The 17,659-nt window shown below is 43.8% G+C and overlaps 1 protein-coding gene across 3 annotated transcripts in view; it reads right to left on the bottom strand.

Annotated features, from left to right (window-relative positions):
- The window catches only part of PIGG (phosphatidylinositol glycan anchor biosynthesis class G), a 203,112-nt gene that overhangs the window by 56,524 nt on the left and 128,929 nt on the right, over positions 1-17,659 (bottom strand). For all 3 annotated transcript variants that reach the window (XM_025199090.1, XM_025199091.1, XM_025199092.1), the window contains one exon: positions 7,770-7,933. In XM_025199090.1, the coding sequence (XP_025054875.1) occupies positions 7,770-7,933 (164 nt within the window). The remainder of the gene's footprint in view (positions 1-7,769; positions 7,934-17,659) is intronic.

Below are 17,659 nucleotides of genomic sequence, written 5' to 3'. Positions count from 1 at the left end.
TATGATTTGTCATTTATTTGTGACACTCCTATTTGGCTAGACCAGTTTTCATCTTGAAACAAGTGGCCAAAGCCTGCCTTAACTTACAGTCTGTTCGACAATAATTGGAATCTTATGTTCTTATTAGCTATTGAATGTGGGAATTTGGGGTACAGCCTCTGAATCAGAACTCCCTAGACCTTAACTGCTGAAGGCTGCAAGTGGTAGAGGAACAGAGGAAAAAGAAAAACCCTGTACACTCTTCCTTTCAGCATCCACTCTCTGCCCCTGTGTGACATAGAATACTGGCCAAAAAAGACCAATGGTCTGACCCAGTAAGTGGCAGTTCTTATTTTCAGGGAGGGACAGGGCCAGGAGATCTAACTGGAAAAGTCAACATCTCTGCTTAGCAACACTGCAGAGGAATGACTAGAAAGGTGTCAATCATGCCAGGTTAGCTTTAAAGGAAAGTCATTAGTGCACGCCTGCAGTCTGTGTCATGGAACCACAAAGTAAACAAGGAATACTCTCTGTAGGTCTTCTACCAAAACATTAATACATATTACTAGTCCCAGACCATTTCCACAACACAACACATAAAGGTGGCATGCAGATGTTTTCTTGTGCAGATTTCATGCTGGCCAGACTACTGATCTGATGCCATTGAAGAGGCAAAACTTGGATGGGGTAGTGTGGCAGGAACACGGTCCCTGTCACTGCCATGCTCCCGTGGGACCAGCCATGCCAGCGAAGAACTCACTTGTCTGGATCTGGACATGTGGCGTGGGTCTGGAGCACAGGAAGCCACCGCTGCCAGCAATCCTGGGAGTGCAAGGACACATGCTCCAGGGAGCCAGCCCTGATTGGCCCACAACAGGGAAGGGGCAATTTAAAAGGGAGACGCTGAAAGAACTCAGTGTTCAGTGTCCATAGAGCAGAAAAAGAACAGAAGAACCAGCAAGGAAGGAAGACCCTGGAGGAGAAGCACTTCATGCCAGACCTTTGGGAGCTGCAGGGACCAGGACCAGTCTGAGCTAGGATTGACCCCCCACCCCACCAAAAGCTAAGTAAATATGGATAGTGGGTCAGCCCCACAGGAGCCCCAAGTTGAGATCACAAGGGGAAGAACACCCTCGAGGAATGGTTGGTAAACTAGCCAAGGGAAGGAAGGAGAGAGAGAGAAAGTAGGTCAGCCTCCTGGGAAGAGTGGGGAACGAGAGGAAAACTGAGGCAGACAGATTAAAGAAAAGGGTTCTAACATGTCCTGCTGGTAAGAAGAACCAAGCAAGAACCTGAAGTCTAGGGCAGAGCATATCTAAGAACAGGGAGAAGAAATCTGAGGGATTCATTCATCATGTTTGGTTGGGAAAGAAAAAGAGGGGATCAAGGGCCACAGCTACGAGGCCCCCCTTTAATTTGGTTCATCCATACCAGAGAATACTGAAGGGAAGAAAAAAGTGAAAAATACTTCTCAGAAGATTTAATTCAGAGTTCAGAAAAGCTGAACCCTGTTCTCATAAAGGGGACCAGTGAAGTAGACTGGGTCAGAAGGTAGACCTCCAAAGGGAAAGAAGGGTGAATGAGTTCCCTGGGATGCTTTTGGTTGATTTGATAAGAATGCTTATAGCTGCCAGGCAGAGAAGATAAGAAGATTTGATAAGATAAGATAAGAAGAATGCTTATGGCTGAACAGGCAGAGAAGGAGAACCAGACATTGCGAGTCAAAAACTGGAGAGCGAGAAGCGAAGAATAGTCTCCAGTCACCATCCATGAAAAATAGTGACTATCAGCCCTAGAGGAAAGGAGCAAGGTGTAGGGGAGGTGAAGCCCTGCAGAAGAACCACTACAGGTCAAGCTGACTGTCCGGTCAAAAACATCTGTAGCAGAAAGCCCCCTTTTCCTTCTGCCTGCATTTGCTCTCCCCTCTTTGGATATGTTTCTCTTCTTCTATCTTTTCTTCCTTCCTCTTCCTTTCAGTACAAGATAAAGAAGTGTGTTTTAAAGTTTGTATGTGTGTATATTGTATCTCCCCTTGTATTTTGGTATTTTTATCTATTTGTGTCCCATGGCACTACTCTTGTAGCTTATATTTTGTATTCCTCACCTTTTAACTAAATGTGTTTAGTTTCGGAAGTAAGTTATACATTGTAACAATGTTAACAAGGGCAGGAATCAAACTGTCGCTTCCCTGCACCAGGTGGGCCCCTGAAAGAGCAAGTGAATCAGTGATTGAATGTGTAACACAGTAGCAGGCAGCCATTAACACCTAGGAAAGCCGCAGATCAACCAATGGAAGAAATCAATAGGAGACAATGTAGAAACCGGGAATTCTCTAAACTTCACTGTTCAAGGGCTAGAAGCCCTGGTCTGAGTTAATCAACGCCGGGGACCAACTTTTGGGCTGAATATCTCCAGATCGACCGCTCCCAGAGCCCTATTCAAAATTCATCAACGGACTCCCAAACCTGCACGTACATGCAGATGACCCCTGGGGCTGACAGATGCCATCCAGTAGCCACTGAGGGGGAAGTCCCACGATGGTCAATGACCCCTGGATTGGGCAAACCTGAAAACTGGGGAGTCACCAAAGTCTGCCAAGGACAGATAAAAAGCAGTGAAAAGTGACCCTCAGTGGCGCCCTCTTGATCTCCAACTTGACCAGCACCCGACCTGTCCAGCCAGAAGGACCAGCCGGCGACTCCCTTCTGGAGGATAACACCACGCTGAAAGAAGCCTCAACTGGCCATCGACAGCAGACTGTGGGATAGGTATACCTGACTCTTGTAGCTCGCTACTGTGTGTGTGCATGTGTGTGTGTGCGTGGGGACCAACCCCAAGGTTTATGATTTGACTTCATTAGTGTTTCAATCCACCTAATAAACTAGAATTTTAAGGATCCCGAGTTGGATATTTGTAGCCAACACATCCATCCCATCCCTACAGATGAAGGTCAGTATAACTCAACATGATTCCGAAGCAGAAATAGACAGCCCCACAGGCAGCACAGATTACTCTCTATTTATAATACTACTAACATTAATATGAAGGGGGAGTGGCATAACTTAAAGTGGGCAAGCGGGGCACAAGCCCCATAAATGGACTCAGAAGGGGTGTCACAATGCTGCCAGGCAGGAGACTGTCAGCTACTAGAAGTTGTGGGGTGTGGACAGTAGAGTGTGGTCTGCCAGCCACAGAATCCAGGGTCCCTGGATCCCAACAGACATTGCTATCAGTGTCAAGGGAGGATGAGTGAGGGCCATCCTGCCTGGAAGGAGTTTCTATGGTCCAGATCCAGCTGGGGGCCAGGGGTGAGCTTAAGACTTTTGCCATAACCAATGACTTTTACACTTTTTGAACCAAAAGACCACTGAAATCCCCCCAAATTTCCCATAAAACACATTGTGCAGTAAGATGCAAGATAAGGGAGGGCTCCATAACTAAAACTGGTAAGAGGTTGAAAGGTGAACTTTTTTACTACAGGTACTAAATTGCCTGCTATCAAGATAGTATCTTCATTTTATTTGGTCAGTATTGTGTCAATTTCATGTCAACTAAAACGCCTATCTTGTTCTCCAAGGTGATCATGCATGCATATTAAACTAGCAGTAATTGGGTTTGTTAAATGACATATTTTTGTTTCAAGTTAAATATCAATGTAGAAGATGCTACATGCTCGAAGTAACTTCCACCTACAAGAGTTGAAATACCTCATAGTTACTGAGGCTGCTTGCAGACATTAAAAAGAAAAAAAAAAGGCTTTACCAAAAGATGCAGTGTTACATCAATCTGGTTCTGTACAGATCGGGTGCTTCAGTGGGGCTTTCTGGCACTTTTAGCTAAAGCTGATTCAATCAGCTATTAGAAAACTCCTACTAAAATGTCCAATCTATACAGACACTAGGCAAGCTGGGTCCAACTAACGTGCTGCCTCTTTTGGGCATGTGCTGAGCTCAGCATGGGAGCATGTCAAGTTTAAAGCACTGCTTTATTTTCCTTTTTTTTTTGTTTTAAACATCTACAAGCAGTCTGAATATTTACTGTGTTAACAGAAAGACAAAGACTTTGAAACCTACATTAATCACAGTTGTAAAGCCATTGTTAATTTCATGCATGCATGAAAGGAGGAATGGGCCATATAATAATATGGCCACTAGTGGAATATCACTGGCCTTTTGGTCCAAAAAGTGTAAAAACCATTGGCTATGGCAGGGGTGTCAAACTTACCCCTGGCCCCCAGCTGGATCTGGACCACAGAAACTCATGGTCACCTTGGAGAACAAGGTGGGGGTTTTAGTCGATATGAAATTGTTTCAGGAGCTGTCCAGCAAAAAACCCTGAAACTAAGCTCATTCTTCCAGTTCCTAAGAACCTGAAAACCACTGAATGGCACAAACAGTGATGAGAAAGTTAATTGCAGCATATGATGCTATCATTATTAATTACTTATTGCCTCTTAAAATGGTGATTTAAAAATGGAATCCATTATAGTGGATAATAAAGAGCAAAGTATGGCCCAGCTAGTATGCAGTCTGTGGTAACTGTCTACTTTTAAGTCCTGAGTCACAATATACCAATTGTACAGGTCCCAGAATGCAATGCTCCACATCAGTCTGATCATTTTATTTAAATCGGATGTTCTCTTCAGCATTTAAGCAAGTTATCAACTGAACACTTCGTTAAGGCTAAGTTTAGGCACCAAAGTACTGATGTAATCAGCCCCTGCCTGCTTCAAAACTACTTTAAAGCATTATTGAAGGGTTTCCATGGATACTAAAGGCAGGAGAGCTAGGTTCTTTATTATTTATTTTCTTCTGTTTTTGTTTTATATATCTGTTTGTGAACATGTCATCTTATATTTATAGGAAAGCCTAACAAAATAAAAAAAATGGCAATAATTTCTACATAAATACCAATTACTAATTTTAGAAGTAAGCTTATACATACTGTGTCTGAGGCCAACATTGTATTGTTCCATACGTGTGATAGGACTGTAAGTAAATTACTTCACTGTACAAAATCTTAATTTTCAACATTGTGTCAGTTTAAGAAAAACTCTCAATTTACTGATCTAAATATACCTGGCAACGTATCCAAAAAGACTCAACAAGAGACCTGTATCAAAAATTATGACAGCACAAAAATATTTTTTTTAATAGAGTTCTAATGCATTTAACAAACTGTTCAGAGTAATTTACCTCTTTCCCCTCTTCAGTTTCTTGATTTAAGCCCAAGGGAAGTAGAGTCAGGGCAGAAGATAGCCATTACACCACTGATTACAAGACCTTGCTTTAAAGGTTAAGGTACACAAACCCACCCTCACAGCACTGACAGAATCCAGATCCAAACAAATCCTTAGTACTAAAGATCTTGCAGGCCCTACAGCAAGCTAACCTGCATTCTATTGACACAAAACATCCTGCAGCATTAGACCCAAACCCAATCAAACCAAACCAATAAATAAATAAACAAAAGCCAATCATATGCCAGGGGAAACAAGCTGCAGAACTGTGCAAAGGGAAACAGTCGAGCAATGACTGGGCATTGCAGTTCGGACCTTTGAGCATCAGCATAAGCCAACTGTTTGCCTGGCTCTAGCCAATGCTATTAGTCTAGTTGTAATCCACAGAACATTGACATTACAAGAAACACACCTGGAACTGAAATAAGATTTGGCAGAATTAACCATCAAACCAAACACTCTTTTGGATTCAAAGGAACAACATAACCCAGCAATATATTGGTAGTTGTCAGGGGAAATGCCTTGTTAAAACTTTGGCAGACAGGGTTCTTTGGGTAAATGTGATATCTTTTATTAGACCAACTAAATAGTTGTTAAAATTGTGTTTAACTGAATGAATATACTCCTTGTGCTAGAAGCTGCTATATTAGGCTGTCAAAAATATGACCCATGGGCTGAACCTGGCCTGTGGAGCCATTTGATCTAGCCAGTGGGTCTCTGGACTGATCCCATATGCTGGGTAGGGCAGGTGCCAGCCCTAGGTTGGTCGGGGTGTGTGTGCTGCATGTGGCACCTGTACCACACTGGTTCTGTGCTCTAGACCTGGCACTGTTATGGATCAACCCGTGTCAGAGCCAGCATGCAGGGATGGTAGGACAGCACATGCTAGCCCCAGCATTACATGAAGCACAGAGAGATGGCTGGATGCAGTGTCCCACTGGACCAGCTTGAGGCCCAATCTGAACCAGCCCTGGAACCAGCACACAGGGCAATCTGACAGAGCACCACATGCATCCCATGTCCTGGAGTGACCCTCTGTGCTGCGTGCAGCACCAAGTCCAGCCCATGCACCATGTGCACAGCAATGACCAGAGCAAAGCACAGCAAGCATGTTCTGCATGCAGCATACGGGCTGGACCCGGCATCATGGGTGCTGTACGCAACACACAGTCAATCCAGCCTGCAGATTGGCCCAGCAATCCTCATCTATCTTGCAGAGTTGGCTAAATTTGACACCAGTGTGCTAGATGGTCCATTCCAGGAGGGACTTGAACACTTGACATTTGGTGCAAGGCAAACAAGTGACAGACATTTTTAATGTTACCCAGGAAAATATCCCCAATTTCTAGGTTCACAACATCCATTTAAAAATTGCAGCCATTTCATGCTATTAATATGTACATATGTTAGCTGTTCCTGAAGGATTAAGTAAACTTCAGTTCCTCTCTAGATATGTGGTAGTTAACTACAAGTTTACATAAACTGCCTAAACTTCCCCCTTACTTATTTGCTCAGACCACAGGATAGGGTTCCTCTTTTCTGTGGAAATTGTTAGAGAGATCACAGGCTCATTATGCAGATGCAGAATATCCAACTGTATGCTTGTAAATGTCTGTGATATCAGCTGTTACAGGAGCAAACAACAATGCAGCTGGATTTCAGCAAGTAAATGAAGTGTCTGAAAAGTATTTGCAATTTAAATCTAAATATATCCTAGTATTTGAAATGCAGCCATTCAATTTACAACAGCATCAACATAATTCAGTGTAAATCTGTTCCTGATTATACTGATTATGTACTAGGTCTAGAATAACAATCCTTTTTTATAGAACTAAACATTTTAAAATGTCTAAAAACTAGCAGCAATATTAAACATGTAATATTTTCTTGAATGAATTCTTTAAAACCAAAACAGATTGCATTCTTTCTAGATTCAACTGATGCTTTGTAATGATATAAATCCATGAAATTTTTTAACACGTTGAATACAATTAACCAACTTACTTCATGTTTCTTAATCCATTCTCCCCATAAGATATCCATAAAACTTCAAGTAAATGAAAACTTTGGCTACAACTAACCCTATAATACCTAACTGCATAAAATGCATTTGACTTGGCAAGTATGTTTTATTTTTCTGTTTCCAGTAAACTGGATGCTAACATGAGTTATTTTAAATCATAGTGGTATTTCTAAGTGATACATAATGACATTTTGCATAATCTAGTAAATCAAACTCATTGACCACTGCGAGGAACTTACAAGGCGAATGAGAGGTCTGTGAAATTACCAAACATCTCTCTGTTTGGCCTCTCTGGACAGAGTACTATCAGAACAGCTCGGTTAATTCAAACTCCAACAGAAAGAAAATCATTTTCCACTATCCACTGTATTTCCACTATCACAAAAATAACTAAGTGAAAAGGCAAGTTTTTTAAAGCTACTTAAGCTGAATTTTTAAAGCTGGTTAATATCACTTGGGTGAATTTTCCTGCATGGAGGATAATTTCATGGTTAATTTTTCAGCAGCTTTTACTTCAAACATAATTACCTGCTACCTTCAGAGCTCAAGTAGCACAGCAAGTGAATGGCCCACAGGAAAGGTCCAGCAAATGTTGCAAATGTTGTAAGGAAAATTGCTGGTATTTCCACATAGTTGTCTAGCCCCACAAAACCAGCTGAAACATCCACTGTAGCGATGCTATTTGAATTTCCCTGTAAATATAAAGTAATATTATTTTGATATTTGCCAGGAAAAATAGAAAAGTATAGGTTAATTAACATAACATTTAAATGGTCTCATCTTTTGAGCCACTTTACAACACCAGTGTTTGTTGCTTATGAATTTAAAGCAGCTTACAAACAAGAGGTTCTACTTCAGCATATAAACAAGGAACACCAAAATAAAAAGGTGGCTTTCTATTTACTAGTCCTATTTTGTTTTCATCAAAAACATCTGCTTCTTGTTTAATAAATTATATCATGAAAACATCTAAATGAGCAACAAAGTGAAATGCATTTGGAGAGTTTCAGTCTTGGCCCTGAAAAAATGCCACACTTTCACTATAAATAATTCAAAAAGAAAGTTCTATAATTAAGTCTCAGGACTGGAGCAATACAGAGAGATGTAATCATTCCCTGCCCCCAGAGAAGAGGGTGTTACCAGTTTAAGGGTTCTAGTGAAGGGCTAAACAATATTATACAAGTTAGCACACCTAACCGGATTATCACATATCCTTTGTTAAGTTACTTACCAAGTCTTACATTTCCCCCTCACTGAACTTGGATAAAAAATAAAATTAGCAGGGCAGTAATTCTGTGAACAGTTATGACTACATGGAATAAAAGTTTAAAAAGCAAAACTCCACAGCAATCATCCACAGATCAGGAGCACTTCTACAAACTTTGACCTCATAGGGTTAACAGACCTGGTGGAATGACATGCATGATTGGGCAGTGCATATTAATGGCTATAGGCTCTAGAGGAAGGATTGCATTGGGAAGAAGTGAGGAGGGGTGGCCCTCTACGTGAAAGAGTGGTACCCCTCCTTGCAGGTCAAATTTGACAGCAGAGAGAGGTCCCTTGAGACCTTCTGGGTCAAGATACAAGGGGGCTCAGGAGAGGGAGACCTGATGGTGGAAGTCTACTACAGGCCTCCCTCCCAAGAAGAGGAGTATGATCAGGCATTCTCCAGGGAACTGGCTGATGCAGTCAACACTAAAGACCTGATTGTCATGGATGACTTCAACTACACTGATATCTGTTGGAGGGGACCATTTGGCCAGCTCCAGCAGGTCAGCCAATTTCTTGGCAACTACTGATGACCTGTTTCTGTCACAGGTTGTTGAAGGACTGACTAGGGGGGAAGCCACTCTGGATTTAGTGCTTGCCAAAGGGGAGGACATGGTAGGGAAGCTGAGGATTGGTGGTACCCTGGGTGACAGTGACCGTGATCTGATTAGGTTCACCATCCACCAGAAAGCTAGGATTTCAACCAGTAGAACAGTGGTCCTCAATTTAAGAATGGCAGACATTAACGAACTCGGGAGTCTAGTCAGAAAGGCCCTCTGAGACCACCAACTGGAGGATTTGGGGTTTCAGGAGCAACGGTGCCTCCTCAAGGGAGCAATCCTTTCTACTCAAAAAGAAGTCATTCCCATGAGACCAAAAAGCGGGAAAGGAGCCAAGAGACTCACTTGGCTCAACAGAGATATTAGAGAACTTTTGAAAAGGAAAAAGGACACATATAGGCAATGGAAAAAAGGATCACCCTCCAGAGAAGAGTTCACTCATATAATCAGGGTCTGCACGTATGAGATACAGAAAGCCAAAGCAGGCATGGAGATCAAGCTAGCATCTGAAATTAAGGACAACAAAAAGTCCTTCTACAGGTAAATAGGGAGCAAGAAAAAATATTGAGCTCCACTGTGGGACCTCTACTGAATACAGAGGGGCAGTCCACAGTAGATCCCCACAAAAAGGCAGAGCTCCTAAATGGTTACTTCACATCAGGACTCCAGAAAGCTAAAAGGAGCTGTGCACCCCTCCAGAGGCCCAGGGAATATGTGGAAGTCAACAGACAACATGAAATCAGCTGCAACCAGGTGAGGGTCCTCTTGGAACAACTGGATGTTTTCAAGTCCGCTGGGCCACATCACCTACATACAAGAGTCCTAAAAGAACTGGCTGAACTCACAGCAGGGCCTCAGGTAAAGTTATCTGAAAAATCGTGGAACTCAGGAGTGGTCCCGGATGACTGGAAGGGGGCCAACATAATACCAATCTTTAAGAAAGGGAGGAGGGATGACCCTGCAAACTACAGACCAGTCAGTGTGACTTCAGTCCTAGGAAAAACTTTTGAAAAAATTGTTAAGGAAGCCATCAATCACAAGTTTGTAACTGACAGGGTATTAAGAAATAACCAGCACGGCTTTATGGAGGGTAGATCATGCCTAACAAACCTGGTGTCCTTTTATGACCAGGTAACTAACCAGCTGGGCAAGGGGCATGAGGTAGACATCATTTACCTTGACTTCAGTAAGGCCTTTGCCTCTGTCTCCCATGAAATTCTCTCCATTAAACTGGAGGGTACTGACCTGGACCAGCCTATGGTGAGGTGGGCGGATAACTGGCTCAGAGGCCAGTCCCAGAGAGTTGTTATCAATGGAAAGGCCTCTTCCTGGGGGGCTGTCTCCAGTGGTGTCCCACAGGGATCGGTGCTTGGACCCATGTTTTTTAACATATTTATTAATGACTTGGACGAAGGGGTGGAATGCTGTATGATTAAGTTTGCCAACAATACCAAGCTGTGGGGACACACCAGAGGATAGGGCAAGGATCCAAGATGACCTAGACAGGCTGGTTCTATGGGATGATCAGAATCAGATGAGGTCCAACAGGGAAAAGTGCTGGGTCCTTCATCTGGATAGGAAGAACCTTCACCATAACTATAGGATAGGCGGCAGCCCATTGGCTGGCACAGCATCTGAACAGGACCCGGGGGTCACAGTTAGCCAGAAGATGAATATGAGCCAACAGTGCGATGAAGCTGCCAGCAGCGTGAATAGAACTCTGGCATTCATCAGCCGATATGTTGCCAACAGATCCAGAGAGGTGCTTCTCCATCTCTACTCAAAGCTGGTGAGGCCGCAACTGAAGTACTGTGACCAGTTTTGGAAACCGCACTTCAAGAAGGATGCGGATAAGCTCGTGAGCAGAGAAGGGCCACCCATATGATCACGGGCCTGGAGGATAAGCCATATGAGGAGAGACTCCAGGAACTAGGCTTGTTCAGCTGGAGTAAGAGGAGGCTGAGAGGTAACTTAATAGCCACCTACAAGAATGTCAGGGGGGAGCACCAAGATCTGGGGGAGCAACTCTTCAGGAAGGCACCCCTTGGGAGCACAAGGACCAATGGACACAAACTAATAGAGAGAATATTTAGATTGGACATAAGGAAGAACTTCTTCTCCGTAAGGGTAACTAGAACCTGGAACACACTCCCGGCAGAGATGATGCAGTCACCATCCTTGGAGGTATTCAAGAAGAGTGGATAAGCACCTCGTTGAGCTAGTTTTAGCTCATTAACCTCCTGCCTATGGCAGGGGACTGGACTTGATGATCTTCCAGGTTCCTTCCGGTCCATTGATTTTATGAAGCTTCAGCCATCTGACTTACAGATTGACAAGTACAGGATGCAAGGAACACAGAAACCATTCAGGCCTGTCTGGTCAGACCTGCGTATTTTACTTGGGTTCAGGGATCGATGAACGTTCTGAAGTTTCACTTTTTCAACAACCACCTGGGATTCTAATCAGAACTGGACTAGATAATTAATTCAGGACTTATTAAATTGAACGTGCAAAAGTTTTTATTAAATAACACGCTTAAACTCATTAAATCAGGGCAAAAATTTGGAATAAAGTAGTAAGACATGTGCCTTAGGGTCCAGTGCTGCTTGCTGCAACAGGCAGAGAAACAGAACACTTCAGCAGACTAGCACAAACACTTACAGGAATTCTCTAATTCCTAATGAGGTTAGTGCTCCACTCAGTTAGCTGCATACCTTTATTGATTCTGCTGTTCACTACTAGGGGAAAAGAGTCTAGAACAAACAACCAACACATCTAAAGGATTACCACTGGAATTGCAACTGTTACCTGCAATCAGAAAGTTTTGGTGAAGGCTGGATCATTACTGCACATCAGGGTACCAGTTTTTTGTAGGAGAGTAAAAGATATCTGCAGGCTGCACCTTCATGACCCCAATTTTTTAAACAAGGCCTCAATTTCATAAAATACTTTAATGATTGGGACCACTCTGCTTTCCTGCCCATTAGAGAGTAGTTTCTTAGACCACCATGAAGTTATTGTAAGAAGAGTTCATCTGATTGGTTTTGGACCATTTCTCCAGTCTATCCAGGTCATTTTGAATCCCAACTCTGCCTTCTAGTACTTGCAACTCCAACCAACTTGGTGTCACTCAATCCCCTCCCCCAAATCATCATTAATAAAGATGTTAAACAATACTGAAACCAGGACAGACCCCTGGGGAACCCTACTTGATACTTTCTCCCAACTAGGCATTGAAACATTGATGACTACTCATTGAGCATTATGATCCAACCAGTTATGTATCTATCTTATAGCACTTTCATCTAGTCTGTATTTCCTTAGCTTACTAATGAGAAAGTTGCCTGCTGTAAGCTAAAGTTAAGCTATACCACATCCACAACTCTCTCTCCCCATCTACAAAACCTGTCACTTCATCATAGAAGGAAATCAATTTGGACAGGCATGACTTGTTCTTGGTGAATCCACGCTGGCTATGCCTGATCACCCTGTTCTCTAGGTGCTTCAGAACAGATTTCTTGAAGACATGCTCCATGATCTTTCCAGATACTGAAGGCGGGAAGACCAGTCTGTAATCTCCCAGATCCTGCTTTGTTTCTTTCTGAAAGATGGGCAATATTTGCCAGGCCCTCATCTGACCACCACAAGTTCTCAAATAAGATAAACAATGGTTCTGAAGTTACTTCAGCTGATTTTGCCAGAAGTGGAGACTTTTAAAAGACATTTAAAATTAAGTTGTCATGGACTGTGAACAACAAGCTTTACCATAAAGATGGTGGCATTTAATTTTTAAGGTACTCTATAATTAATGGAGACCACACTAACATTTGCATTTACTGTCACTATATGCTCTGAATTAAGAAGCAATGATTAAATGCAGGGGACATTTCCAAGGAATTAATGATCACCTGGGAGATGCAGATGGCCTGTGTCTGAGGAAAATATCATCGATCAGTCCAAAATGTTGAAAAATTCATCAAGAGGCTCCTAAAACTGTTGATATGCAATAACATCCTGACATAAATAAGGAACTGACATAATAGCATTAAGCTTCATGCCTCTTTGTTAGGATCATAATCTTTTATATTTTGTCTTCTTCATTTTCTAATGAACCAGAACAATTAAACTTGAAAAAGCAATGCAAAACTAAAAAGCCAACCTGTTTTCTCCATCTTCACTTAAGTAACACCCCTCAATTTCCTGTTGATCCCTGTGCTGGCAAATTAATCCTTCTCCAAAATTTTGGTCTGGTTGTTATATATAAAATATTTTTTCTAACAAATCCTCAGAGGGAACCATGGCTAACAATCCTCAAATCTAATTTGTCCTTCATGCATTACAGGAAGAGAGGTTCAATTGCCATGTGATTTGACTCCTCTCTTACTTGTCCTGCCAAATTTACTTATCAAAGATACCTTTACTAACCTGTTACTAACCTAGAGCTTGTACATTTCCTATCTGATAAGCTAGGGCAGATCCTCACCAGAAATTTCTTTTCATCAGCCTCTTATAAACAGATATCCTGGTTTTCTTTGACAACAAATTCCCAATTTTGGATTTAAAAAAGTAACCCAAAAGGATGAAGATTCCACCACCTATCTAGGTAACCCATTCCAGTGTTTCATCACCAGCCCAGTGAGAAAGTTTTTCCTAATATGCAACCTAAACTTCCCTTGTTGCAACATGAGACCATTGCTCCTTGTTTTGTCATCTGCCACCACTGAAAACAGCCTAGTTCCATCCTCTTTCAAACCCCCTTCAGGTAGTTGAAGCATGCTAGTAAGTCCCCTCTCCATCTCCTCTTCTCTAGACTAAATAAACCCAGTTCCCTCAGTCTTTCCTCATAAGTCATGTGCCCTAGTCCCCTCACCACTTCTGCTGCCCTCTGCTGGACTCTCTCCAATTTGTCCACATCCTTTCTATGATGTGGGGCCCAAAAGTGAACACAGTACTCCAGATGTGGCTTCACCAATGCTGAATAGAGCAGAAAAATCACTTCCCTTGATCTACTGGCAACACACCTACCAATGCAGCCCAGTATGCTGTCAGCCTTCTTGGCAACAAGGGCACACTGTGGGCTCATATTTAGCTTCCTGTTGAATACCAGCTGCCAACTAGACATCGAGCCATTGATTACTACTCTCTGAGTCTGAAGCTCCAGCCAGTTTTCTATCCACCTTATAGTCCATTCATCCATCCCGTACTTCCTTAGCTTGCCTGGGAGAATGTTGTGGGAGACCGTATCAAAAGCCTTCCTAAAAAACAAAGTACACCACATCCACCAGTGTCCCCATATCCACAGAGCCAGTCATCTCATCATAGAAGGCATTCAGGTTGGTCAGGCATGACTTGCCCCTGGTGAATCCATGCCGACTGTTCCTAATCACCTTCTTCTCCTCAAAGTGCTTAGAAATGGATTCCTTGAGGATCTGCTCCATGATTTTTTTCCAAGGACTGAGGTGAGGCTGACTGATCTGTAGTTTCCTAGATCCCCCTTCTTCCCTTTCTTAAACATGGGCATTATGTTTGTCTTTTTCCAATCAGCCAGGACCTCTCCTGATCGCCATGGGTTTTCAAAGATGATGGCCAATGGCTCTGCAACCACATCAGCCAAATCCCTCAGCACCCTCGGGTACATCCCATCCAGCCCCAAGGACTTGTACATGGCCAGCTTTTCTAAGTAGTCCCTAACCTGTTCTTTTATCACTGAGGACTGCTTACCTCCTCCCCAAACTATGCTGCCCAGTGCAGTAGTCTGGGAATTGACCTTACCTATGAAGACTGAGGCAAAAAAGGCATTGAGCACTTCAGGCTTTTCTGCATCCAGTTGCAAGGTTGCTTCCCCTATTCAGTAAGGGCCCCACATGTTCCCCGATCCTCCTTTATCTACCAACATACATGTAGAAACCCTTCTTGCTACTCATCACAGCCCTTACTAGTTACAACTCTAATTGAGCTTTGGCCTTCCTCATTTCAGCCCTGCCTGCGAAAGCAATGCTCTTATATCTTCCCTTGTTATTTGTCCAAGTGTCCACTTCTTATAAGCTTCCTTTTTCTGATTTAGTTTATTGAAGTGTTACCTGCTAAGTCAAGCTGGTCTTCTGCACATTGGGATGGTTTGTTCCTGCACTCTGAGTAAGACATCTTTGAAGTACAGCCAGGTCTCCTGGACTCCTCTCCACCTCAGTCTGGCTTCCCAGGGGATCCTGCCAATGAGTCCCCTGAGTGAGTAGAAGTTTTCAAAGATTTCATAGACATTAGGGCTGGAAGGGACCTCGGAAGAACATCGAGTCCAGCCCCCTGCCCAAAGGGCAGGAAGTCAGCTGGGTTCATAGGATCCCAGCAAGATAAGCATCCAGCTTGCTCTTGAAGGTGTTCAATGTAGGCGCTTGAACCACCTCCGGTGGCAGGCTGTTCCAGACCTTGGGGGCTCGGACAGTAAAGAAATTCTTCCTTATGTCCAGCCTGAAACGGTCTTGTAGTAGTTTATAACCGTTCGACCTCGTCATCCCTTGGGGCGCTCTGGTGAACCAACGTTCCCCCAGATACTGGTGGTCACCCCTGATAAACTTATAGGTGGCCATCAGATCACCCCTGAGCCTGCGCTTTTTCAGGCTAAAGAGCCCCAGGGCTCTCAGCCTGTCATCGTAGGGTCTGCTTCCCTGACCTCTGATCATGCGCATGGCTCTTCTCTGGACTCTCTCAAGCTTCTCCACATCCTTTTTGAATTGTGGAGCCCAAAACTGGACACAGTACTCCAGCTCCGGCCTCACTAAGGCCGAGTACAGGGGGAGAATGACGTCCCGAGATTTGCTTGAGAAGCATCTATGGATGCAAACCAGCATTTTGGTTGCTTTACTAGCTGCAGCATCGCACTGCAGGCTCATGTTCATCTTGTGGTCAATGATGACCCCCAAGTCTCTTTCTTCCATAGTGCTAGCCAACATAGCACTGCTGAGCCTATAAGGATGCTGCGGGTTTTTTTTCCCCCCCAAGGTGGAGAACCTTGCATTTATCGGCGTTGAACACCATCAGATTCTCATCCGCCCACTTGCTGAGCCTGTCCAGGTCAGCCTGGATAACCTGCCTGTCTTCTGGTGTGGATGCTTTGCCCCAAAGTTTGGTGTCATCGGCGAACTTGGCCAGTCCGCTTCTGACTCCAGTGTCCACATCATTAATGAAGATGTTGAACAGTATGGGTCCAAGGACAGAGCCTTGGGGGACCCCACTGGTCACAGGACACCACGATGAGTGACTTCCATCAATTACTACCCTCTGGCTCCAACCCCGGAGCCAATTTTCCAGCCAGTGGATCGTGGAGGACCCAAGGAGACAAGTTCAGGGTCTTTACTCTGGTGCTCTCCATCCTTCCCTTCCTCAGGATCCTGAACTCATTCATCTCTGCCCAAATTGCTATCCACTACTGCATTCCCCACCAATTCTTCCCTGTTTGTAGGCCAGTCAGGAAGACCTGCCCCTAGTTGGCTGCTCCAGCACTTGCATCAGGAAGCTGTCACCAGTACTCTCCAAAAACTTCCTGAATTGCCTGCACACTGCTGTATTGCCCTCCCAGCAGATGTCATGGTGATTTAAGTCCCGCATAAGCACCAAGGCCTGTGATCAGGAAATTTCCATTAGCTGTTTGAAGAAAGCCTCATTCACTACTTCCTCCTGGTCTGGTGGTCTATAGCAGACCCCACCACAACATCACCTTTGTTGCTTTCCCCTCTGACCTTAACCCAGAGACTCTCAACAGGCGTATCTCCAGCTTCATAGTGGAGTGCTGAGCAATCATACGGCTCTTTTACGTAAAGTGTAACTCCTCCTCCTCTTCTCCCACCTGTCCTTCCTGAACAGTTTGTACTCATCCATGACAGTGTTCCCATCATGCAAGCTCCTACCAAGTCTCTGTTATTCCAGTCACTTCATAGTTCCGTGATTGTGCAAGGACTTCCAATTCTTCCTGCTCATTTCCCAGGCTCCATGCATTTGTGCACTGGCATCTGAAGTAACTAGTTGATTGCCCTGATTTCTCATGAAGTATGAGAGCACCTCCCCTGTTGCCCCCTCCTGATTGCTCTTCATCCAGATCTCCCGCTTCCCCACTTACCTCAGGGCTTTAGTCTCCATCCCCTGGAAAACCTGGTTTAAAGCCCTTCACAACAGGTTAGCAAGCCTGTCTGTGAAGATGCTCTTCCCTCTCTTCATCAGATAGATCCCATCTCTTCCCAACAATCCTTCTTGGAAGAACACCCCTTGGTTGAAGAAGCCAAAGCCCTGCTGGCAACACACCCTGCACAACCTGGTGTTGATCTGCAGGATGCACCTGCTCCTGCCCGGGCCTTTTTGTTGGGTTTTGTTTGTTTGTTTGTTTTATTTTAATCAAGGAAAAATGTGGATTTTGGGTTACCTTTTGAAATCCAAAAATTGGGGATTTTTTAAGCCAGAGAAAACCAGGATCCCTGCTTATAACACAGGGAGCAAACATGCTGGTCTGCACATGCAGCATGTAGAGCCATAGGACACCTATATATGTGCTCTGGAGTGAAAAAGGTGGGTAAGGTGGGGGGAGTTTTAATCACAGTGGCT

This window comes from Alligator sinensis, unplaced genomic scaffold (genome assembly GCF_000455745.1).
Source record: "Alligator sinensis unplaced genomic scaffold, ASM45574v1 scaffold607_1, whole genome shotgun sequence".
NCBI classification, from domain to species: Eukaryota; Metazoa; Chordata; order Crocodylia; family Alligatoridae; genus Alligator; species Alligator sinensis.
Note: the sequence above shows the minus strand (reverse complement) of the source record. Positions and strands in the feature narration are given on the sequence as shown.